Source organism: Bos indicus, chromosome 5 (assembly GCF_029378745.1).
Source record: "Bos indicus isolate NIAB-ARS_2022 breed Sahiwal x Tharparkar chromosome 5, NIAB-ARS_B.indTharparkar_mat_pri_1.0, whole genome shotgun sequence".
NCBI classification, from domain to species: domain Eukaryota; kingdom Metazoa; phylum Chordata; class Mammalia; order Artiodactyla; family Bovidae; genus Bos; species Bos indicus.
The window spans coordinates 99,330,008-99,352,338 of NC_091764.1; the positions used below are offsets into that span (position 1 = coordinate 99,330,008).

General features: G+C 36.7%; 1 protein-coding gene across 3 annotated transcripts; it reads right to left on the reverse strand.

The window, feature by feature from the left end:
* Window positions 1–5,420: 5,420 nt before the first annotated feature.
* On the reverse strand, window positions 5,421–22,120 carry LOC109559663 (killer cell lectin-like receptor subfamily F member 1). Of its 3 annotated transcripts, XM_070790092.1 has the most exons (10): window positions 21,699–22,120; window positions 17,948–18,234; window positions 16,009–16,119; window positions 15,350–15,448; window positions 14,713–14,766; window positions 12,866–12,970; window positions 11,860–12,002; window positions 9,309–9,415; window positions 8,635–8,733; window positions 5,421–7,949 (listed from the first exon to the last, which is right to left on the reverse strand). In XM_070790092.1, the coding sequence occupies exons 3-10, from the start codon at window positions 16,076–16,078 to the stop codon at window positions 7,535–7,537; spliced, it is 1,092 nt and encodes a 363-aa protein (XP_070646193.1). In that variant the 5' UTR covers window positions 16,079–16,119; window positions 17,948–18,234; window positions 21,699–22,120; the 3' UTR covers window positions 5,421–7,534. The 3 variants fall into 3 exon arrangements, with proteins under 3 accessions (XP_070646193.1, XP_070646194.1, XP_070646192.1); XM_070790093.1 differs by having other exon boundaries at window positions 12,866–12,964; window positions 16,009–18,234; XM_070790091.1 differs by having other exon boundaries at window positions 16,009–18,234.
* Window positions 22,121–22,331: the final 211 nt, after the last annotated feature.

Below are 22,331 nucleotides of genomic sequence, written 5' to 3' on the forward strand. Positions count from 1 at the left end.
AATGTAATATCTCTGCTTTTTAATTTGCTGTCTAGCTGGTAACCATAAATTTATTTACTACATCTGTTGACTCTACTTCTCTATCATAAAATGTCATATAGATTGGAAAGAGAAACAGAACTGTTTATTTGTGAAATGACATAATTGTCTGCACAAATTCCAAAGTATCTCCAAAATCCTCCTAAAACTAACCAGTAAGTAGAGTCCCTGGACTGCAAGGATATCCAACCAGTCAATCCTAAAGGAAATCAATCCTGAATATTCATTGGAAGGACTGAGGCTGAAGCTGAAAGTCCAATACTTTGGCCACTTGATGCAAAGAACTGACTCATTGGAAAAGACCCTGATGCTGGGAAAGATTGAAGGCAGGTGGAGAAGGGGACGACAGAAGATGAGATGGTTGGATAGCATCACTGACTTGATGGACATGAGTTTGAGCCTTTGGTGATGGACAGGGAGCCTGGCATGCTGCAGTCCATGGGGTCGCAGAGAGTCGGACACAACTGAGCGACTGAGCTGAACTGAACTTAAACATGGTTTCATATAGAACAGCATATTAAAGTCAATTATATTTCTATATAAATTATTAGAAATTGAGAAAAACAAAAAGTATCATTTATAATGGACTTCCTTGGTGGCTTGGACGGTAAAGCGTCTGCCTACAATGTGGGAGACCCAGGTTCAATCCCTGGTTTGGGAAGATCTCCTGGAGAAGGAAATGGCAACCCATTCCAGTATTCTTGCCTGGAAAATCTCATGGATGGAGGAACCTGGTAGGCTACAATCCATGGGGTCAAAAGCTTTAAGTTGATAGTATAAATGTACCAAATATTTGCACCATTTGTATGATGAATTATAAAATACTAGTGAGAAAGGTTGAAAAAGACAAATTGGTAAATAAACTATAATCTTAAACTGGAAGTCTAAACATTATGATGATTCCTGTTCTCCCTTTATTGCTCTATAAATTTAAGTCAGTTATAATCAGAAACACACAGCTTGGTTCTCTGTGACAACCTACAGGTGCTGGATGGAGTGGGAGAAAGGTTCATGAGGGAGGGGACATATGTATACTTATGGCTGACTCACATTGTTGTATAATAGAATTCAGCACAACATTGTAAAGCAATTTTCCTCCAATTTAAAAAAAAAAAAAAAGTTAACAAAAGCCCAGGTCCAGATGGCTTCACAGCTGAATTCTACCAAAACTTTAGAGAAGAGCTAACACGTATCCTGCTCAAACTCTTCCAGAAAATTGCAGAGGAAGGTAAACTTCCAAACTCATTCTATGAGGCCACCATCACCCTAATACCAAAACCTGACAAAGATCCCACAAAAAAGAAAACTACAGGCCAATATCACTGATGAACATAGATGCAAAAATCCTTAACAAAATTCTAGCAATCAGAATCCAACAACACATTAAAAAGATCATACACCATGACCAAGTGGGCTTTATCCCAGGGATGCAAGGATTCTTCAATATCCACAAATTAATCAATGTAATACACCACATTAACAAATTGAAAAATAAAAACCATATGATCATCTCAATAGATGCAGAGAGAGCCTTTGACAAAATTCAACATCCATTTATGATAAGAACTCTCCAGAAAGCAGGAATAGAAGGAACATGCTGGGGACCAGCCCCAGCTGATCCAGGGTATTCGAAGGAGAGACGGCCTAGGCGACTATTTATATGCTAATTAGAGATATAGAGAACAATAGAATGAGGATAGCTCAGTAGGAAAATTCAGTGGAGAAAAGAAGCTGAGTAGCTTGGTTTACGCGGGAGACCAATAAAACTTCAAGACAAGAAGTTTGCACCACTTACGTAGGCCGCAGGCGCCCCCTCGAATAGCGGAAGGTGTCTCACCCTAGACTCCTTCTCGAGTGGGTCTTAGAAGCCCAGGCATAATTAGTAAGCGTGGTGGGTTCCGCGCTCCAGATGGAGACTCAGCTGGAAGTTAAAGGGAAGAATGACATGGGGAGACCAAGCGTTGGTGAGCAAGGCCCGTAGCTTTATTTTTAACAGGGGCTTTTATACCCTAAGTTACACATAGAGGATAATAGGGGGTGCAAAGTCAGCAGTCTTTGGTTCTTATCAAAAACCAAGGTTTCTTTCCTGCAAATGTATCGTATACAAATGGTTTAGGTGATTTACATCATCTTCTGGCCAGAAGGCCTACTAACATTTTATGACTCTTGACAAGGACTTATCAACAAAGACTTACTTTCTCTAAGAGTAATTATTTCAAGGTTTGGCACCATCTTCCAAAGATAAAATTGCATTCCTATAGGGCGGATGTGTAATGGGTTTACAACAAAGAAAGAATTTATTACCTTAAGGGTCTAAAGTTACTAACACCAAGGCCACTACTTATTTTTTCTACATACCCACTATTAATTGATACATATTCAAGGATACAATTCAGGGGATGTGAAAACTTGGCAACAAGCATTGACTCATCAATGAAATCCTTTACTAGTTTATTCTGACAGTTTTTAACTCTCTGAGAGGCTCTAAGCTATTTGAATATCTTAAGCTTCCCATGCCTCTCGAGGCTGGGAGACTGTAAACAATCGTATGCATAGCTGCAGGAGTCCGGGTAAACTTGTCAGGCGAGTTAGAGAGCCATCAGAGGGGTTTGGATTTAAACACTCCTAATTGCCCAGGAACTTTATTAATTGGAGCTGTAAGTTAACTCTTTGACACAGAGAGAGAGAGATGGTGGTAGGGGACAGCCCCCAGTAAAGTCAGAGGTGAGAGCACAAAGCAATAAAGTAGGCAGACTCTGGTTTTTTGGGGGAAAATGCTCGAGAATATCCGGGGGGACTCCTGAGGCTCGATCCCGCCTTTGGGTATGCCGAGCCTCCTTCCTCATGACCTTTGTCACGAGTGGAATGCCTCACCGGCTCCCCGCAGGAACATACCTCAACATAATAAAAGCTATATATGACAAACCCACAGCAAACATTATCCTCAATGGTGAAAAATTGAAAGCATTTCCTCTAAAGTCAGGAACAAGACAAGGGTGCCCACTTTCACCATTACTATTCAACATAGTTTTGGAAGTTTTGGCCACAGCAATCAGAGCAGAAAAAGAAATAAAAGGAATCCAAATTGGAAAAGAAGAAGTAAAACTCTCACTATTTGCAGATGACATGATCCTCTACATAGAAAACCCTAAAGACGCCACCAGAAAATTACTAGAACTAATCTATGACTATAGTAAAGTTGCAGGATATAAAATCAACACACAGAAATCCCTTGCATTCCTGTACACTAATAAGGAGAAAACAGAAAGGGAAATTAAGGAAACAATTCCATTCACCATTGCAACAGAAAGAATAAAATACTTAGGAATATATCTACCTAAAGAAACTAAAGACCTATATATAGAAAACTATAAAACACTGGTGAAAGAAATCAAAGAGGACACTAATAGATGGAGAAATATACCATGTTCATGGATTGGAAGAATCAATATAGTGAAAATGAGTATACTACCCAAAGCAATTTATAGATTCAATGCAATCCCTATCAAGCTACCAACAGTATTCTTCACAGAGCTAGAACAAATAATTTCACAATTTGTATGGAAATACAAAAAACCTCGAATAGCCAAAGCTATCTTGAGAAAGAAGAATGGAACTGGAAGAATCAACCTACCTGACTTCAGGCTCTACTACAAAGCCACAGTTATCAAGACAGTATGGTACTGGCACAAAGACAGAAATATAGATCAATGGAACAAAATAGAAAGCCCAGAGATAAGTCCACGCACATATGGACACCTTATCTTTGACAAAGGAGGCAAGAATATACAATGGATTAAAGACAATCTCTTTAACAAGTGGTGCTGGGAAATCTGGTCAACCACTTGTAAAAGAATGAAACTAGAACACTTGCTAACACCATACACAAAAATAAACTCACTGGGACAACCCAGAGGGATGGTATGGGGAGGGAGGAGGGAGGAGGGTTCAGGATGGATTTTCTTTTAAAAATTAAAAAAAAAAAAATCAGAGCAGAAATAAATGCAAAAGAAAAAGAAAAAAAAATAAATAAACTCAAAATGGATTAAAGATCTAAACGTAAGACCAGAAACTATAAAACTCCTAGAGGAGAACATAGGCAAAACACTCTCTGACATACATCACAGCAGGATCCTCTATGACCCACCTCCCAGAATATTGGAAATAAAAGCAAAAACAAACAAATGGGACCTAATTAACCTTAAAAGCTTCTGCACATCAAAGGAAACTATTAGCAAGGTGAAAAGACAGCCTTCATAATGGGAGAAAATAATAGCAAATGAAGCAACTGACAAACAACTAATCTCAAAAATATACAAGCAACTCCTACAGCTCAACTCCAGAAAAATAAATGACCGAAGCAAAAAATGGGCCAAAGAACTAAGTAGACATTTCTCCAAAGAAGACATACAGATGGCTAACAAACACATGAAAAGATGCTCAACATCACTCATTATCAGAGAAATGCAAATCAAAACCACTATGAGGTACCATTTCATGCCAGTCAGAATGGCTGCAATCCAAAAGCCTACAAGTAATAAATGCTGGAGAGGGTGTGGAGAAAAGGGAACCCTCTTACACTGTTGGTGGGAATGCAAACTAGTACAGCCACTATAGAGAACAGTGTGGAGATTCCTTAAAAAACTGGAAATAGAACTGCCTTATGATCCAGCAAACCCACTGCTGGGCATACACACTAAGGAAACCAGAAGGGAAAGAGACACGTGTACCCCAATGTTCATTGCAGCACTGTTTATAATAGCCAGGACATGGAAGCAACCTAGATGTCCATCAGCAGAAGAATGGATAGGAAAGCTATGGTACATATACACAATGGAGTATTACTCAGCCATTAAAAAGAATACATTTGAATCAGTTCTAATGAAGTGGATGAAACTGGAGCCTATTATACAGAGTGAAGTAAGCCAGAAGGAAAAACACCAATACAGTATACTAACGCATATATATGGAATTTAGAAAGATGATAACAATAACCCTGTGTCCGAGACAGCAAAAGAGACACTGATGTATAGAACAGTCTTTTGGACTCTGTGGGAGAGGGAGAGGGTTGGAAGATTTGGGAGAATGGCATTGAAACATGTAAAATATCATGTATGAAACGAGATGTCAGTCCAGGTTCAATGCACAATACTGGATGCTTGGGGCTGGTGCACTGGGACAACCCAGAGGGATGGTATGGGGAGGGAGGAGGGAGGAGGGTTCAGGATGGGGGACACATGTATACCTGTGGCGTATTCATTTTGATATTTGGCAAAACTAATACAATTATGTAAAGTTTAAAAATAAAATAAAATTTAAAAAAATTAAAAAAAGTTAAAAAATAAGAAACATATTAAGCTTTTATTTTGTAGAAAGTTGCATATTAATTTTAATTTTTTTAAAAGAATTTTGTTTTTTAGAACATTTACAGAAAAGGTTTGAAGATAGTATATAATTCTGTATATTCTGAAATCAGTTCCTCTTTAATTCATTTTATATTAGTATTGCACTTTTGTTGTAATTAATAAGCCAACATCAGTGTATTTTTAGTAACGAAAATCCATAGTTTATTCATGCTTCTGTAACTGCTTTTACTTATGTGCTTTTTCTATTCCAGAATCCCATCCAGGTTACCACATATCATTTAGATGTCATGTCTCTTTAGGCTCCCCTTGGCTATTACAGACTTTCCTTGTGTTTGATGATCTTGATAGTTTTGGAAAGTGCTAGGTAGGTATGTTTTAGAATACCCTTCATTGAGATATGTCTGATATTTTTCTCATGAGGAGATTGGAGTTGTAAATTTGGGGAGGACGACAGAGTGCAAATTTTATTACATCATATCAAGGGAACAAACTGTGAACATGACCTCTGTTGATGTTACCTTTGCTCACTGAGGTGGTGTTTGTCAGGTTTTCCACTCAAAGGTTACTCTTATTTTCCTCTTCCATATGAGTCTGTAATAATTTCTTTGGAAGGAAATCATATGTGCAGTAAGTACTTAAGGAGTAAAGAGTCCCATCTCTTTTAGGAAAGAGCATCTACATTATTGATTTAGAATTTTTCTGCACAGGAGATTGTTTCATCTCCCTCATTTGCTAAAGTATTCAATCATTTTATGCTACTGTGGACTCATGGGTATTTTATATTGGGGTTATAATTAATACTATTTCTTTTCTGTGATTTTTGCTGCTTAAATTGTTCCAGCTTTGGCCATTGGTAATTCCTTTACCTAGTTGACATACCTCTACAGTTTTAAGCACTTCTCCATTTTCTAGAACTACAAAAATCTCCAGGCTCTTCTTATGTATTTCCTACCCCTATTTTAGAATCAGCCATTTTTTTCAAGTAGCTAAGATTTTATTTACTAGTAATGGAATTATAATTAAAAAATGGCCACTAAGTAAGTTTTTTCTTCTTTGCAAAATAAAGTTAAAACAATTTTGAAAAAGACAATGAAGAAGAACTCACATCACTTCACAACTTCCTATAAATTCACAATAATCAAGTTATGGTGAAAGAAGGCAGATATTCAGATCAATGAAATAGGATAGAGTTTAGAAATAGATACAAGTACAAGTGGTGAATTGATTTTTGACAGAAGTGCCATGATAATTCAACAGAAGAGTACAATTTTCAAAAAATGGTGCTGAAATAACTAGACATCTTTTTGCAAAATATTTTTTAAAAGAATTCAATCCATTCTTTGCACTATATACAAAATTCATGCAATGAAATATAGATATCAATGTAAACTTAGAGTTTCTAGAAGAAGGCATAGGAGAAAATTTTTCAAGTTCAGGTTAATTAAGATTTCTTAATTAAAAACTTCTTAAATATAAAAACATATGTTTAAAAGTTATTTATTTCACTTCTTCAAGTTAAACTTCTGCTCAACTAAACTTCTAAAAAGAATGTTAAGAGAATACAAGGTATACTGGAAGGCAGTATTTATAAAACACATGTCTGAAAAATTTTAACATCCAAAATATATAAAGAGAGAACTCTCAGAGCTCAATAATAAGAAAATGAACAACCCAATAAAAATAGGAAAAATATTAATCAATCTTTACCATAGGAGATCATATGAAAGGATGGTGCACATCATTTATTGGTTCAGTTCAGTTCAGTCACTCAGTGGTGTCCGACTCTTTGCGACCCCATGAATTGCAGCACGCCAGGTCTCCCTGTCCATCACCAACTCCCAGAGTCTACTCAAACTCATGTCCATCAAGTCGGTGATGTCATCCAGCCATCTCATGCTCTGTCGTCCCTTTCTCCTCCTGCCCCCAATCCCTCCCAGCATCAGAGTCTTTTCCAATGAGTCAACTGTTCGCATGAGGTGGCCAAAGTATTGGAGTTTCAGCTTTAGCATCAGTCCTTCCAATGAACACCCAGGACTGATCTCCTTTAGAATGGACTGGTTGGATCTCCTTGCAGCCCAAGGGACTCTCAAGAGTCTTCTCCAACACCACAGTTCAAAAGCATCAATTCCTCAGTGCTCAGCTTTCTTCACAGTCCAACTCTCAAATCCATACATGACCACTGGAAAAACCATAGACTTGACTAGATGGACCTTTGTTGGCAAAGTAATGTCTCTGCTTTTGAATGTGCTATCTGGGTTGGTCATAACTTTCCTTCCAAGGAGTAAGGATCTTTTAATTTCATGGCGGCAGTCACCATCTGCAGTGATTTTGGAGCCCAGAAAAATAAAGTCTGACACTGTTTCCCCATCTATTTCCCAGGAAGTGATGGGCTCAGATGCCATGATCTTAGTTTTCTGAATGTTGAGCTTTAAGCCAACTTTTTCACTCTCCTCTTTCACTTTCATCAAGAGGCTTTTTAGTTCCTCTTCACTTTCTGCCATAAGGGTGCTGTCATCTGAATATCTGAGGTTATCGATATTTCTCCTGGCAACATTCATTAGAGATATACAAATATACCTTTATTATACCACATTTTTAAAAGTAGTTTTTAATTTTTTCAGTATTAAAGTTAGTAGGACACTAGCAAATGGAATTCTCATACACTGCTAATAGAATGCAAAATGGTACAGCCACTTTGCAATATGGAATCATACCCAGAAGTCTGGACTTGCCAGAGAGCATTCAAGCTATTAGTTGTGGTATAGGTCACAAACACACATCTATTTATTTTATTTCTCTTACTATACTGTCTTTCTCATAAAAAGTAAGAAATCAAACAAATGCATATACAATTGATACAGAATAATGACTTCAATTACTCTTGGCATTAAATCCCAGGTAAAATGTACATGGCAGTGACAACAGTTTGCAAGATTACTTACTAAATCTGTGTGAGTTGCAGAAATTGACTACACAGTCGTAAAGTTCATGAGAAGCACTGATACTTTCTCACTCTGCCAACCTGTGCTCATAACTGGTGTGATCTGGGATTTATGTTTGAAAGAGGCAGAAGTGGAGAGTCCACAATGTATCTCTACCAAGCTAAAATATAGGTGCAGCCCATAACAAAGCATTCTGAAATGAGAGATATACAGACTGGACTTCCAAGGGTCTGAGTTTTTAGTGTCTTTGGTTGTTGTTTCATTAGGTAGCAAGACAAGCTACCTACTTCTCACAAATGAAGCGCCTGAATCTGGAACAGTCAGAAGCAGACATCTTTGTTGCTTTAATATATGCACAGTTTCCTTCGTTTGACTCAATCCAATCACTTAAAATAAAATAAAGCATATAAATAATGTAAAATAGACATTCACTAATGCAAACATAAGAAATATTGGTTCAAAGTTAAGGTATATATATTTTTTCTTTCCTTACAGGAAACTATCCCTTGGTGCCCTAGCCTTTCCTAAAGCATACTTTATAAGGATTATAGCAACAAGTTGCAAAGCCTCCCTCTCTATATATACTCATTTTCTGAACTTAAATTCTTTGTATGTGTGTGTCTGTATGTACATGCAATGCTCATGTGTGTGCTAGTCGCTAAGTTATGTCCTCTTCTTTACAACCCCATGGACAGTAGCCTGCCAGCCTCCTCTGTTCATGGGATTTCCCAGGCAAGAATATTGCAGTGCGTTGCCATTCTCCAGGGGATCTTCCTGATCCAGGGATCAAACCTGTGTCTCCTGCATTACCAATGGATTCTTTAGCACTGAGCCACCTGTATATGCCCATATACGTAGGCATATTTGTCTATATATTGAAAGTGTGCATTTCCCGATATACTTTTCAAAGTGTAAACTAGAATATGGAACTTATTATTTACTATCTTTTCTAGAGACTTACAATTTTGGAAAAGGCATTGACTTATCTTCCCATGTCCATTGATTTCTGGTTCCTTTACGAGATAATCCAATCCAATAGAAATAGGATAGTCTGCTTTGAATGAAGTTCTGCAATAAAAAGAGATATATTCTATGAGAAAAATGTCTTTTCATAATTCTGAAATGAAATAATAATCTTTTTAATATTTTATTATTTTGAGTAACAAATAGTATCAAGATCAATTTCATCCTGATTCTGTTGAAATGATAAAATAATAGAATCTTAGTTATATTTATTAAATATAGTGACATAAATGAGACATAAATTAACACTGTCTTAGCTTACCTATCTTTTTTTTTTAAGATTTTTTGGATGTAGATCATTTTTAAGCTTTTATTGAATGTGTTGTAATATTGCTTTTTTTTTCTAATTTTATTTTATTTTTAAACTTTACATAATTGTATTAGTTTTGCCAAATATCAAAATGAATCTGCCACAGGTATACATGTGTTCCCCATCCTGAACCCTCCTCCCTCCTCCCTCCCCATACCATCCCTCTGGGTTGTCCCAGTGCACTAGCCCCAAGCATCCAGTATCGTGCATCGAACCTGGACTGGCAACTCGTTTCTTACATAGTATTGCTTTTTTTATATACTTTTGATTTTTAGCCGAGAGGTATGTGGGCTTTTAGCTGTATAACGAGGGATCACATCTGTACCTTGTGTGTTGAAAGGTAAAGTCTTAACCATTGGACCACTAGGGAAGTCCTGTTCCTATCTTATTTAATCTTCAGACTAAAATATCTTAATTTACTTTCTAAATTGACACTTGTAGCTCAAGAAAAAATTCTGAGCAAAATTGGTTGGTATTTTGAGGTCCAGGTATGAGAGATGTGAGGTTTTTACCAATGTCATTTAAATTGTTTTTCAAAATACTGTGCTTATTTTGTGAAGTGAGCATCTTGAAGAAGTGTCCTTATTCTACCAGATGAGATGTTTACATAGGTATCTGGAAATTACTTGATAAGTACAAATGTAACTGATGTTCATCTTGTAACTTAATTTTTACCACATTTATGCACATATATTGGGATTTCCCTGATGGCTAGTGGTAAAGAACCTGCCTGCTAATGAAGGTGATGAGGATTTGATCTCTGGTTCTGGAAGATTCCCTGGAGAAGGAAATGGTCACCCACCCTAGTACTATTGCCTGGGAAATCCCATGGACAGAGGAGCCTGGCGGGCTACAGTCCATGGGGTCGCAAAAGAGTTGACATGACTTAGCAACTAAACAACAACAAACAACAGCAATGTACATATATTATCTCATGTGATCTTCCTAACATATGTTGGAAAGAAAATATAACCAGTTTTATTACAAGCAAAGTAATGTGTGAGAGGGAATTAAAGAGAGAGTTTCTGACTATAAATTCTGTATTTCTCTATTCTGCTTTAGTTTTTACCCTTAGTTTGTTTTTATTTTCCTTTGTTTCTTTCACCATAGAGAATATGGCAAAAACTTAGTCTCTCTACCCAGAAAAAAATTACGTACATACCATCTATTCATAAGATTTGACATTCAATTTTATGGTTTTCATAGATGATCTTAATTCTTGATGAAGATATCCTACATAAAAGATTAGGGCTTCTAGACTCTAAAGCTAATTTTTGAGCCCACCAGGCTCTCCTGTCTATGGAATTCTCCAGGCAAGAATACTGGAGTGGGTTGCCATTCCCTTCTCCAGGGGATCTTGCTGACCCAGGGATCGAACCCAGATCTTCTAGGATTATGAAATATTTACTTCAATTTTCATGGTAGTTAGTATGAGTTAAAATTTAATATGAGTTTGAATTAATTGATCCTCAATTTTAAATTCATACTAAGTCTTCCTTTTACCCTAAACTCAGTGATATTGTACTTCTTGATTTTGTTGGAGGTAAAATGACATTTTTTTCAGGGAGAAGCTACATTTCCATGAAATTATCAGTATGAAAATATAATTATCTCTGATAAAATGAAATATTTTAAAAATAATTTTTTCCTAATTGTTTCATGTTCCCTTTTACATTTGCTCTACTAGAAAAGTTCTAACTGTGGGTGAGTTAGATGAATTAAATAAAATTCTAATTTCATTTCTACTTGTATTTCTGACCTTAAGATGAGAACTGTCTAGATCTGAATCAACTTAACAACTGTAAACTATGGACACTCAAATATTATCAAGCATTCAGATTTAGCTAACAGGACTTCCCCATGGTCAAGTTGTTAAGAATCTGTCTGGCAATGCAGGGGACACAGCTTGGATCCCCAGTCCAGTAAGATTCCACATGCAACAGACAGCTAAACCTGAGCACTTCAACTACTGAGCCTGAGCTTTCGAGCCCATACTCCACAACAAGGGAAGTCACCTCCACAAGAAGCCCTGTCACCGCAGTTAGAGAAAGCCCACGGGTAGCGAGGAAGACCCAGCACAGCTTAAAAAAGAAAAAAATGATTTAGGCAACACCTAACGGGCCAGATGGCCAGATGAATAAGATGAACACAGGGTGAGATGGAAAAAGAAATACATCACCAGTTCTTCCCTATCTTCTATCTTAAGAAGTGTGGAGTCCATTTCCTTGCAGCTTTTTTTACTTTCTTCAAAGTTCTTCAATTCATCCGAAAAATAGTAACATTTCTGTCCACAACACGACCATTTACTTTTACATTCCTTTCCTTAAAAACAAAAGATATTCCCCGGAGGCCATTCAGTGTGTATCTTGAAAGGAATGCTCTGGAACTTAGCTACTGAGGAACCCTTTCCAGTCCTTGTAAAACCATTGATTTCCTGAGATGGATGGACTTCATTTCTAAGTTCCTGGCCTTAGGGAGATGACTTACATCCCTCCAAATCTATGCATAAGACTACTAAAATTCTCTAGGAAATATATCTTAGAAAATTGATGTTTTTTCTCACAATCTCTACAGATAGGAGGTCACAGGGGAAAACAACTTCTTTGTATTCTGTAAAAGAAAGAAAGTGAAAGTCACTCAGTCATGTCTGACTCTTTGTGACCTGTGAACTATACAGTCCATGGAATTCTCCAAGCCAGAATACTGGAGTGCGTAGCCTTTCCCTTCTCCAGGGGATTTCCTCAACCTAGGGATGGAACCCAGGTCTCCCGCATTGCAGGCGAATTCTTTACCAGCTGAGCCGCAAGGGAAGCATTCTCTAGACTAAGTCAAATCTATAGGTACAGAGCTGATCTTAAATTAGCATTGATACACTTACCTAGTACCTAATCTACATACCCATATGAGAGCATATAATAATGATTAGAGAATGTGCTAAAGGAGATGTAGAATTTTTTGGTAGAAAAAAATATTATTTTGAGAAATGGTGATTTAAAAGAATATATCATGTATACAGAAGAATCTAACTACTGGGAAAGATGAGTATTTTTTTCTGAAATTAAATAAAATGAAAGTTGGACTTCACAGTTGGCTGAGTCTAAAATAACATCCAAATTGAGCAGGTTATCAATTGACTGAGAGAAGCAGAGAAGATACTTGTTGGTCTCAGTCTTTTATCTACATACCTGTATTAAGTGGTTTCTCTTTGAAAGTCATGTTTTTAGATGTGGAATTTTCTTGTGTTCCATTGTCCAATGGAGGCTCTGGAAATCCACCCTGGAAAACTTTTACTGTACATTATTGAAGTGAAGTGAAAGTAGCTCAGTTGTGTCTGACCATGTGCGATCCCATGGTCTATACAGTCCATGGAATTCTCCAGGCCAGAATACTGGAGTGGGTAGCCTTTCCCTTCTCCAGGGGATCTTCCCAACCCAGGGGTCGAACCCAGATCTCCTGCATTGCAGGTGGATTCTTTACCAGCTGAGCCACAAGGGAAGCCCAATAATACTGGAGTGCGTAGCCTATCCCTTTTCCAGGGGACCTTCCCAACCCAGGAATCAAAATAGGGTCTCCCGCATTGTGGGTGGATTTTTTACCAACTGAGCTCTCAGAGACATCAGTACATCATTAGCTCTAGGAAAACATAACATGGGGCAGACTAAAAGCTATAAATTAAAATTTAAAATGTCAGTTAATGTTCAGGAGTTTTATTCCTGTGCTTTTTAGGAAGATAAGACTATAAAGGAAGACGCAAATTACATCATGAAAAAGCCTTTAGGGATGCTAATGTAGTTGGATTTTTAAGGTAAAATCCTAAAAATTACTCATTGCTGGCATTGTGATCTCAATGCCAGCAATGAGTAATCTGAAAATAGCATTTTTGTAGAATTATTCACAACAGCCAAGATATGGAAACATCATAGGTGTCCATTGACAATTGAATGGATTAAAAACTTGTGGGATACACACACACACATACACACACACACACACACACACACACACACACATATATGCAGATACATACAATGCAATATTCAGCCACAAGAAAGAAGGAAATTCTGCCATTTGCAACAACATAGATGAACTTTAAGGACATTATACTAGGTGAAATAAGTCAGATAAAGACAAATATAGTATGCGTCACTTATTTGTGGAATCTAAAAAACTGAACTCATAGATACAGAGAGCAGAATGGTAGTTTCTACGTGCTGGGGAGCAGAGAAGGAGGAGAAATGTTCAAAGGGTACATAATTTCAGTTATAAAATAAATACACGATGAGTATCTAATGTACAGGATTGTGACTGTAATTTAAAATAATGTATTCAATACTTGAATGTTGCTGAGAAGATCTTAAATATTCTCACCACAAGAGAGAAATGGTGATTATGTGGCTAGTGGTAATCACTTTACAATATACGTGTATAAAATCAATGCATTGTATACCTTGAATTTACACAGTGTTATGTGTCAATTATAGCTCAATAAAGTTGGAAAACAAAAGAAAAATGTTCCATATAAATTAGATCAAAATAATAAAATATCCAGAAATATATTTAACTAATATGTGTAAAACATATACTTTAAAAACAAAATTGTTAAAAATCAAAGATTTAAATAAAGGGATAGAAAGATGTATCATATTTCCCTTATGTCACATGTGAAAATTAACTGAAAATGGATGAAAGCACAAACATGAAGTAAAAACAATGCTTTAGATAGCATAGGTGAAAGTGTGATCCTGGATTAGGCAATGGTTTCTTAGATATGATACTAAAAACCTCTGTTTTCAAATAACAGTATTTTTTATCTCTTACAGCAGGATAAAATTAGAGTCAATTGCCTATAATGGATATGGTGATCATATTGCTGCATAGGGTAAAGCCTCTCTTATAATGATTATTTAGGAATATTTATTGCCTGATTTTATAATTTATGTTCTACCCCAAAATCTATTTCTATCTTCACTAGCCTAAGAGAGAGATAAAATACAAACTATATTTATATTAGAAGTTTGAAATCATTGTGTACCTTTCTGAAGCTTTGTTACCAGAGAGGACTTATTCTGTTCTGATATTTGGGTACCTAGAAAAAAAATGGAAGTAATCTTTTAAAATATTAACATTGATTTAAATAAATCATAATAGTTTTAGTTTTTAGTTTAAACATGGTGTTTGTAGGATTTAGGATGATCCGGAAAATATTGCTTTAAGAATAATTAATGAGGTAATGAAGACTGCTGCTGCTGCTGCTGCTAAGTTGGGTCAATTGTGTCCGACTCTGTGCGACCCCATAGACAGCAGCCCATCAGGCTCCTCTGTCCTGGGGTGTGTATATTTCAAAAACCTTAGAGAAGAGACTCAACCACCTCTTACAATACTTGGTTCAAGCAATCTCAAGAATTAATTTGTTTTTCTCAATAAGGTGTTTCAGTTTCTTAAAGTATATCTTTGAGTTATGAAATCAGAAAATATCTATGTATATATTTAATTTTCCCTACAATCATTCTGTAATTTATACTTTGCTCAACTCAGAATAACCATTCAATACTTAGGCTAAATGCACACATTAAAATAAGAGTTCTATTCCATAATAATATGACATTTTAGAGGCACCAATGATCATTAAAATGAAAGGTTCAATTATAATCTTTCAAAACTTGACTTATGTGGAATAAAAGTTATCACTCTCACTATAGTATATATCAAGACAAAACAGAAGATTCCCAGGATCACAACAATGAGCTTCTCTCGAGCTGATGGTGAATCTGCAGGGAGAGAAAAGGAAACACTGAGAAAGGAGTGATGGAGACAGTTATTTTAGAACAAAAGATCCCAAATCCGTAAGAATTCAAAGACATCAACTTGGACCCCAAAACAATATCTACCATTGCAATCCTCTTCTCAGAATATACCATTCCTTTTTCAGCGAATATAAGGCTTCACGAGTTATAGATCAAAGACTACAAATTACAGCAATGCATGGGTAGGTAGTCTTAGAGGAGGGCATGGCAACCTTTTCCAGCATTCCTGCCTGGAGAATCCCCATGGACAGAGGAGCCTGGAGGGCTACAGTCCATGGGGTGGCAAAGAGTTGGACACAACTGAGCGACTAAGCATAGCACAGCACATATGTCATATTAGAATATTGTATTTCAAACTCCAGGTCTAAGTCTCATTAATAAAATCATGTAAGTGGGTAAATGCTTTACACTTGCAGGGGTAGTTCCTGTCATTCCATTGACATAATGAAAGGCAATTTGAAAGTTTAATCCCACGTAGGTTTTCTCCTGCTCAGCTGCTAAAATTGATCTTTTCAGGATCTTACCTCTCATTTGCTGTCTCCTGGTGTCCTTAACCAGACTCGGTTCTGAGTAGCTTTCCTTTTGGTTCTTCATCTCTGTGGCTGTTTAATGTCAAGGATGTTGCTCTATGGAAACTTCACATAAGTAGTTAACAAATGGTGTATAAAATCACAAGAAACCTTGAAAGGTTAAACTGGGTGATGTGTGAGATCAGTTAACAGCACTCATTTAGCAGCTGAGCAAATACAAGTTGGTTCTCATTTCAGTAGACCTTTAGACAACTGTTTCATGGTAGAGTAAGTAGTTTTAAAAACAGTATTTGGTGTTTGATAACCAAGAGTGGTGAGAATGGGTGGGAGGTGAGAGGGAAACTCAAAGGAGGAGATATATGTACACCTATGGTTAATGTATGCTGATATGTGACAGAAATCAAACCAATATTGTCAACCAGTCATCAATTAGTTAAAAACAACTAATTCTCTGTTTGACATAATGTTACTTGTTTATTGGAACAATGAAAATTAGTAGATAACTGAAAAAGTTCATAAATAGTAATATCCTGATGAATTGAAAGTCAAAATTCACAGAAACACTTGAAAATTGTTATAATATCTTTGTTCAAATTAAAGTCCATATTGGAAAAACTTGCACCAATTATATAGGTAAGTTTAAAATCCATTAAAAGTTAAAGACAGCTTTCTCTGATGAGGGAATAACAGTATAGGCATATATGGTACACTCTGCATTAAACTACTTTAATAGGGACATTCATTAATGAAAATGGAATGAGATGCTATCAAATAATTCTATTTTGAGTGACTGTGGAGCTCTAAGAAATCATTAAAAATTAAATAAATATTTTATATGTTAAAAATGGTACATGACATATTAAAATCTCCAAAAGAGTTTATCATATAAAGACAAAACAATGTTAAAATGTCATTAAATACTTATTTTACATGAGTAATTGATAATTGACAATGGCTAAGATATGAAATCACAAAATGATAAGGAAAAGCATACATCATTTATGGAAGAACAATGTTGGTACAAACATCCAGGAAGATCCTGAGGCTGTTAAGTCAATGAGGGAAGCTTTAGTTGTATCAGCAAGTATAAGAAGTGAATAATGTGCCTTAAAAATTCAGTCAATGGATTCTGTAGTCAGTGCAATCTACAATTAATTCTGGCTTTGAAATTTACAATGTATGACCTTTAAAAATTATTTAGTATTTAGCAAATGAGTTTACTAATCTAAAATGAGAATAAAAATATGTATGATATAAAGCATGTAAAACACCTAATATTAAATTTGCCTTTTATTTTATTTCTTATTTTAATGCAATTGCCATGGTATTATTCATATCAGGCAATATAATTTATTAGACACAAATCTCTGTGTTAGTGTGATTCATCTTTTTTCAAATTTATGACCAAGTTTTTATAAAGCATTTGATTGTATATAATTGAGTTAATCCAGCATTTTACTGGAGGTACCATATTCTGATTTTTACTTTAATTAGACCAGTGAAGAATTTTATTGGCCATTCACAATTCTATGAATCCATTTTAAGAACCTATTTTTAAGGGCTGAGTTAAATATTTAATACTATATCTAATTATATGTCCATTGATGACAAAATACAATGTTAACTGTCCCTTGTCCTGATGCTACTGATATTCCATCTTAAATTGGATTGATTAAGAAACTCAGTTATACATGAAAGTTTTCATTTGAATAATGTCTGCAGGCAAGAATTTGAACATTTTAAGAAATCTTCCTCAATACTTCATATTTTATTCTTATTTTCTCCCAAAACTAAAATACCAAAATATCAAATACAGATACCAATATCTCTTTAATTTGTTTGCTTAGCAATTGTCCCTAAGTCGAACCACATTGGCATTTGTAATCTCCTGCTAAATGAGATGAGGAATTAGGAAGGAGAGGGAAACACATACCTTCTACAGGCCAGAGTCCTGCCTCTTCTCGTGAGTGGCCAGGTTACTGTGAAAATCAAACAATGTCTGTGGTCTTCACAGACTGCCCTGTGAAGGCCCAGAGTGAAACAATAGGGGAAAAAGTACACTTCTTATCACCGAGTCACCGATACAGGAAATTCTTACCCTTGGGTATTTTGAAGACAGTTTATCTCATCACACAACTCCAGAATATAGGAGACTTTGGATATGTAGTGTATCAGTTAGTTTGTTCTTTGGTGAGTTCTTCTGAGAATTGATTTCCCTTTCTAAAAGATATAGGGGGACAAAGGACATGATCACCCTGCTGTTAACTTGCTTTCACTTCATTCATCAATGCTGAATCTACTCCTTGTCAAGAGTAACTTCAATGTTTAAGTTTTACTTTTAGATAAGTTTGCTAAATCTAGGCATAATTTATTTCTTTTCCTTATAATCTCATTGTGTCATTTCTATTATAATAGAGGAAATCATAATTCCATTAATAGTACGTATTTAAGGATACTTGTCCCTAATTCAGAAGAGTTACTACATTTTAAACTTTTTTAACTGTCATCTATTTTTTGTCTTTCTAAAATCTTGACAAAAGGAATATAAATCTGTAGTTATATACCAATTTATTGTTGTTGTTCAGTCGTGAAGCCATGTCTGACTCTTTGTGACTCTGTGGACTGCAGCAGGCAAAATTTCCCTTTTACTATCTCCCTGAGTTTGTTTAAATTCACGTCCAGTGATGGGCTTCCCTGGTGGCTCAGATGGTAAAGAGTCTGCTTGTGATGCAACAGACCTGGGTTCAATCCCTGGCTGAGGAAGATCCCCTGGAGAAAGAAATGGCAACCCGCTCCAGGATTCTTGCCTGGAAAATTCCATGGAGAGAGGAGCCTAGCGGGGCTACCGTCCATGGGGTCATGGAATCAGACATGACTGAAAAGACTGAGCACACCCACGACTACATGTCCATTGAGTCAGTGAGGTCATCCAGTCACATATTCCTCTGTGGCCCTCTTCTCCTCTTGCATTGAATCTTTTCCAGCATCAGGATCCTTTCCAATGAGTCAGCTCTTTACATCAAGTGGCCAAAGTATTGGAGCTTCGGTTTCAGCATCAGCCCTTCACATGAATACTCAAGGTTTATTTCCTTTAGGGTTGACTGGCTTGATCTCCTTGCTGTCCAAGGAACTCTCTCCATGACCATAGCTGGAAAACATCAATTCTTTGGCGTTCAGCCTTTATGGTTCAACTCTCAAATCCATACATGACTACTGGAAAAACCATAGCTTTGATTATATGGAAATTTGTCAGCAAAATGATATATCTGCTTTTTAATATGCTATCTAATTTTGTCATAGCTTTACTTCCAAGGAGCAAGCGCTTTTCAATTTCATGGCTGCAGTCATTGTAGACAGTGATTTTGGAGCCCAAGAAAATGAAATTTGACACTGTTTCCACTTTTTCTCCGTCTATTTGCTATGAAGTGATGGGACTGGATGCCATGATCTCTGATTTTTGATTGTTGAACTTTAAGCCATCTTTTTCATTCTCCTGTTTCACCTGCATCAAGAGGCTCTTTAGTTCCTCTTCACTTTCTGTCATTAAAGTGGTATCATCTGCTATCTGAGGTTGTTGATATCTCTCGCTGCAATCTTAATTGCATCTTGTGAGTCATCCAGCCAGCACTTCATATGATGTACTCTGCATATAATTTAAATAAGCAGGGTGACAATATCCAGCCTTGAAGTATTTCTTTCCCAATTTTGAACCAATTGCCATTCCGTTGTTCCATGTCCTGTTCTACTGTTGCTTCTTGACCTGCATGCAGATTTCTCAGGAGGCAGCTAAATTGGTCTGGTATTCCCATCTCTTTAAGAATATTCCACAGGTGGTTGTGATCCACACAGTCAAAGGCTTAGCAGAGTCGATGAGGCAAAAGTAGATTTTTTTCTGGAGTTCCCTGGCTTTCTCTATGATTCAATGGATATTGGCAATGTGATCATCTGCCTTCTCTGAATCCAGCCTGAATATCTGGAAGTTTTCTGTTCATGTACTGCTGAAGCTTAGCTTCAAGGATTTTGAGCATAATCTTGATAGCATGTGAAATGAGTGCAATTGTAGGAAAATTTGAACATTATTCGGCATTGCATTTCTCTGGGATTGGAATGAAAACTGCCCTTTTCCAGTCCTGTGGCCACTGCTGAGTTTTCCAGTTTGCTGGCCTATTGAGTGCAGCACTTTAACAGCATTATTCTTTAGGATTTGGAAGTTCAGCTGGCATTACACCACATCCACTACCTTGTTTTTAGTAAGAATTCCTAAGGACCACTTGACTACACACTTCAGAATGTCTGGCTCTAGGTGAGTGACCACACCATTGTGGTTATCTGGGTCATTAAGAGCTTTTCTGTACAGGTCAGTTCAGTTCAGTTCAGTCACTCAGTCGTGTCCGACTCTTTGTGACCCCATGAATCGCAGCACGCCAGGCCTCCCTGTCCATCACCAACTCCCGGAGTTCACTCAGACTCATGTCCATCGAGTCAGTGATGCCATCCAGCCATCTCATCCTCTGTCATCCCCTTCTCCTCCTGCCCCCAAGCCCTCCCAGCATCAGAGTCTTTTCCAATGAGTCAACTGTTCGCATGAGGTGGCCAAAGTACTGGAGTTTCAGCTTTAGCATCATTCCTTCCAAAGAAATCCCAGGGCTGATCTTCAGAACGGACTGGTTGGATCTGCTTGCAGTCCAAGGGACTCTCAAGAGTCCTCCAACACCACAGTTCAAAAGCATCAATTCTTCGGCACTCAGCCTTCTTCACAGTCCAACTCTCACATCCATACATGACCACAGGAAAAACCATAGCCTTGACTAGACAGACCTTTGTTGGCAAAGTAATGTCCCTACTTTTGAATACGCTATGTAGGTTGGACATAACTTTCTTTCCAAGGATTAAGCGTCTTTTAATGTCATGGCTCTAATCACAGGTATTCTGGGTATATTTGGCACCTGGTAGGCTGCAGTCCATGGGGTTGCTAAAAGGCGGACCTGACTGAGTGACTTCACTTTCACTTTTCACTTTCATGCATTGGAGAAGAAAATGGCAGCTCCCTCTTGTATTCTTGCCTGGAGAATCCCAGGGACGGGGGAGCCTGGTGGGCTGCCGTCTATGGGGTGGCACTGATTCGGACATGACTGAAGTGACTTAGCAGCAGTAGCAGCAGAATGGTTAGTCCACGTAGAGCCAAGATAAATACTCAAAATATTAAGAGTATTTTGAATTTACTGTTTATCATATAAAATGTTTTTGTGACTAAATCTAAAATGGCAGTACCTAGTGACCTAAGAAATATAGATAAATTACATGTCCATAGTAATTGCGATATTATCCTTCTAACAAGATGGCTAGATGGATTCATTTCTAGGAAGTTTTTTAAATGGAGGGAAATTTCCAAAATTACGAAATAACTCTGTGTAAAGGAAACATTTTAAGGTCTTATAATGAAGAAACTATTATTCTAGTTGAAAATTTGGATATGCAGATAGGAACGAAGAACTGAAGAAAAGAACTTATGTGGATATATCCAAATAGATATTGACAGGTAAAATAGTAATGGTAAACTATCAAATTGTGAATATATGTTTGTATTAGAATTCAAGGCAGCAAAAATGGCATGAGCAGTGAAAATAGTAGAGAGAAATTATGTCTTTTCGTTGTTTCATAAAAGTACAAAAATATGAACTTACTGGAGTATTGAGTAAAGAATGCATGCTGTAAAATGTAGGGCACTTATAGAACTGCTGCTGAGTTGCCTCAGGCGTGTCAGACTCTGCACGACCCCATAGACAGCACTCCACGAGTATCCCCTGTCCTTGGAATTCTCCAGGCAAGAACACTGTAGTGGGTTGCCATTTCCTTCTCCAGTGCATGAAAGTGAAATCGCTCAGTTATGTCCGACAGCGATCCCATGGACTGCAGCCTACCAGGCTCCTCCATCCATTAGATTTTTCCAGGCAAGAGTACTGGAGCGGGTCGCCATTGCCTTCTCTACCTATAGAACTAAGACATATTAAATTTATAAATTCTTATAAAAGAAAGTTAAAAATATTTATTGTGAAAGCTAAGAAAACAACATAATGTAGAATTCAAAGTAACATTATACTTAAATATTAACTATATGTACTTACATATAAATAATGTATGTAAATAGAGCATATAAATCCTAAATTCATATTAAATATACAGGGAATAGCTTTCCATTTAAATTTTAATAACGTTTATATTTTAAAATATTTTGTTTAACACAGCTATGTATGTAAAACAGTTATTTTAATAACTGCTGACTTAATGAGCCATATTATTTTATAAAAATCCATGAA